Source organism: Propithecus coquereli, unplaced genomic scaffold (assembly GCF_000956105.1).
Source record: "Propithecus coquereli isolate 6110/MARCELLA unplaced genomic scaffold, Pcoq_1.0 Scaffold663, whole genome shotgun sequence".
In the NCBI taxonomy this organism is placed as follows: Eukaryota; Metazoa; Chordata; class Mammalia; order Primates; family Indriidae; genus Propithecus; species Propithecus coquereli.
This window is the reverse complement of record NW_012152652.1, coordinates 63,060-66,654: the sequence shown is the minus strand read 5'-3', so window position 1 is coordinate 66,654 and position 3,595 is coordinate 63,060. Positions and strand designations below refer to the sequence as shown.

At 52.9% G+C, this 3,595-nt stretch overlaps 1 protein-coding gene across 1 annotated transcript; it reads right to left on the bottom strand.

The window, feature by feature from the left end:
* Positions 1 to 1,016: 1,016 nt before the first annotated feature.
* On the bottom strand, positions 1,017 to 2,873 carry LOC105823234 (immunoglobulin omega chain-like). The gene is made up of 3 exons (XM_012660383.1): positions 2,821 to 2,873; positions 2,402 to 2,698; positions 1,017 to 1,054 (listed from the first exon to the last, which is right to left on the bottom strand). Exons 1-3 carry the CDS (start codon positions 2,864 to 2,866, stop codon positions 1,017 to 1,019), a joined length of 381 nt encoding a protein of 126 aa, XP_012515837.1. The 5' UTR covers positions 2,867 to 2,873.
* Positions 2,874 to 3,595: the final 722 nt, after the last annotated feature.

Genomic DNA, 3,595 nt, shown 5'->3' with positions numbered 1-3,595 from the left:
GCACCAAGAAATTGCAGACATTCCCTCCATCTGGCTTCCAGAGGTTTCTTCTCATGTCTTTTGTCCCTGCCACATGGGGGCTGGAATTCACCATCTGTTTTCACAAGGAGCTGGTAGTGAGTTAAAACCTTCAGTCTCTAAGCTGTTTGTATACCTAAATGAAACTGAATTACTCGAAAACGTCTTTTCGTATCTTTTTTTTTATTATTATTACTAGTCTGTTCTAAAGTTTGCACCTTCTTCCTGCCTGATTTTTTGTGGTGTCTCAGTCATCCATTCGAGGGAATGTTCCTGCTGCATTTGAGCAAATCACAAGAGCCTGCGGACTTCAGGAAGCTGCCTTAGGTAAAGCCAAAGGCAGTGACACGTGTGAGTTTCCTCTTTGACTTCACAAAACTCCACACCTTTTCCCTGGGCCATACGGTGACCATGCTCACTCCCAGCCACATGCCCGTCCTGAGACATAGGCACAAGCACACATTAAGGCCGCATGCCCAGAAACCTGAGATGACCAAGAACACTTTCCACCTGATCTGCCTTCCTTCGTGGCAATGATGAGGTTGGGATATTTTATCCTAAGAGCTTCATATTAGGATTGGCTGGATAGAAGTTTTTAGATCCAGTGAGGGCCCTCAAAACCTTGGCCCTGGAAGGAGAAATGACTGCAGGAATGTCCCCTGAGCCAGGTGTTGGTCACTAGAGGTGAAAGAGGGTCTACGGTTGAGGATGGGGGATCAGACAGGAGACTGTGCCTCATTGCCCTGGGGGGCAGGTGTCCTGGGTTAGCCCTGGGCTCCTCCCACATCCTGCACAGTAATCATCACCCTCATCCTCACACAGGCCCAGAGTATCGCAGGGGCCCCAGTGGCCAGGACAGAAGCAAGAGAGACTATGTGGAACCCTGCAAGTTGGGAACCACGTAGTATCATGACCCGGGGCTTCTCTGGGAGCTGGTGGGGCCAGAACATCCTGTTCCCCCAACTCTGTGGCTCATTCCAGTGCAAGAGGAGGTGATGTTACTCCCAGGTGATGGGCAGCTGAGTGAGCACAGCACCTGCAGGAGGTGGGACCAGCAGGGAGAGGTGCAGAGACCTGTGAGCGCAACACAGGGCCCCCTTGTGGTGGGCAGAGCTGGGGAGGGAAGCCTGCAGGGCCTCAGGAGCCTGGGCCTGGGTCATGTTCCAGGACAGTGAGGAAGAGGGTCCCAGTACAGGATGGGGACAGCCCATAACTCTGCCCTTACGATACAAAGGAAAGACAGAGCCGCCATGAACCTCTTTCCCTGCTCCATTCACAGAGCGAAGTCAGAGGCACTTCGTCCAAATTGGCATCATTGTCTTTGCCTTTCTGGCATTTCCTGGGTCCTGTTGTGTGGAACATTCTATAGTAATTGTTGGGGGATAGAGAAGGCTTTGCCCTGGTGTTACAAAAGTCCTGAAAAGTCTGAGTTTCGAGAAACCCCCAATATGCATCACACCCCACTCTATACCCCCCACCAAGATCAGACCAGCAGCACCAATGTGGGGAGGGACATACCCACACATTCTGGAACAGATGTGGCAGGCAGTAGAGGGGCTGCACTTTGTGAGAAAGGTCCCGTATTGCCTGTCCAGGGATTATGGATGCAAGTTCCATTTCTAACTCCTGAAAATACAGTCAGGAATGTCGAAATTATGAGGGTGTCCTCTCCTCTAAAGAGCCTTTTGTGTGGTTCTCTTCAACCTGGTTGCAGGTCACGCATTGCTTCATTGGGAGAGTCCAGACCACATCCCTTCAGGTGTGCACTGCAGGTGACAGTACAGTCTCAGCCCAGCAGCGCCCAGCCTGCTGCACCCACACTCTGCCCATCAGCCTCAGAGCAGTGAGTCCTGCACCTGGTCTGAGCCTCTGCCCTGACCTCCTTGTCTGGTTCCCCTAACTTCATGCCAGCTGCCCACACCTCCCCTTCCTCACACACCAGCAGGTCACATGCACCCTGAGCAGAATTCTCCCAGGAGCACAATTGCACTTACATACTTTCTTAGATTTTCCACCCTGATCTAGGCATGGCCTGGATGAACTTCCTTTGGTCTCCTCCAAAATCTCCATTGAGAGATTTTTTTGTGTTAAATAAGGAATTTCTTCTGAAAAACATGAACCGGGTGAGAAGATATGAGCAACGGAAAAACCTAAATGTTGAATTGAAGAATAGGTTATGGCAATATTTGATCTATTTGTTCAGTAAAAATCAGGCATTGGTTGAAGACCTGACAACAGAAGTCACCCCCTGAGCTAGACTTTGTCAGAGCCATAAGCAAAGGGTGACAGCACCAGGCCAGGAGAACAGGGGGAGATTTTTGTCTCACTTCCTCATGTGTCTGGATCACTGTGTAACTCTTAGAGCTGCCATCCCATGTATTACAGTAATAGTCAGCGTCGTCCTCAGGCTGCAGCCCAGAGATGTGCAGAATCCCTGCATTGGCCGAGGCATCTTTGGAGCCAGAGAAGCGGCTGGGGACCCCGGAGCCCTGGTGTTTACTTGAGTCTGAGTAGTAGCTCAGGAGGTACCCGGGAGGGCTCCCTGGCTTCTGCTGGTACCAGTATATAGCATAGCTGCCAACACTGAAGCCACTGCTCAGGGTGCAGGTGAGTCTGGCTGATGCTCCAGGAGATGCCGAGAGGGAGGGCGGCTGAGTTAGCACAGGCTGGGACAGGGAACCTGCAAAGAGAGACACTTGTGGGTGCTGGGGCAGAATCCAGGGGGAAGTTCTTCATGGGTCTTAGACCCAGGGGCTGACACAGGATGGAAACTCAGACTCAGTTTACAAGGCCTGTCCCTACCTGTGCAGTGAGAGAGGAGCACGAGGAGGAGAGGAGCCCAGGCCATGGTGGACACAGCCCCTGGTCCCCACAGTGGGGCTGGGCTGCCCCAGGCCTCCTTTTGTCCCCACCCTCTGCAGAGGAGGGGTTGCTCATGCAAATGTGTTTCCATCCAGGGACTGCCCAGCCCCTCCCTGAGCCCTGGGCTGGAGCTCAGCTGTCACTGCTCACTGATGAGGAGGGAGCTTTGCTTTGCCCCTTTGGGGAGCCCCGGGAGGAAGCACCTGCTGAGACCACGCACAGGGCCCTGCTCAGGGGACTGTGCCAGGCCAGAGGGGACACAGCTGCTGAGTCCCCATCAGTGAGCACGGGGCCCAGCCCCCAGGCCCAGGCTCCTTGGAGTGACTGGTCCTCCCTGAGCATTTGTGTAGGGACCACAGGGCAGTCCCCCAGCGCCCCCTGCTGGTCACAGGCACACACTCCCCATGGCCCAGAGACCTGAGAGCCCAGCTGGTCTCTGCAGCTCCCAGTCACTGTCTGTATTTGCACAGGCGCAGTCTGTGTCCCACACACTGAGACTCCAGTGCTGATGCTCTGTGTGCAATGACTGTCGTTTCTCGCTCTCTGAGGGAATCGTGACTGTGAGAGGAGCAAACCTGTATATAAATGACAACTTACATTGTTAGCCCATCAGATAAGATTCTACAAATGTAGTATGGCTTCCTGGTATGTTATTTAACACATACATATATGTCTCCTGTTTCTTGACCATTACTCCTAAAGGAAATATCTTCCA

What these genes read in the sequence shown, in the direction of transcription:
- LOC105823234 (XM_012660383.1), bottom strand. Translation starts at nt 2,866, where the DNA reads ATGGCCTGGGCTCCTCTCCTCCTCGTGCTCCTCTCTCACTGCACAG. An exon ending in GCTCCTCTCTCACTGCACAG is followed by an intron (nt 2,699 to 2,820) that starts GTAGGGACAGGC and finishes CTCTCTTTGCAG; the next exon opens with GTTCCCTGTCCCAGCCTGTG. An exon ending in GGACGACGCTGACTATTACT is followed by an intron (nt 1,055 to 2,401) that starts GTAATACATGGG and finishes CACCTCCTGCAG; the next exon opens with GTGCTGTGCTCACTCAGCTG.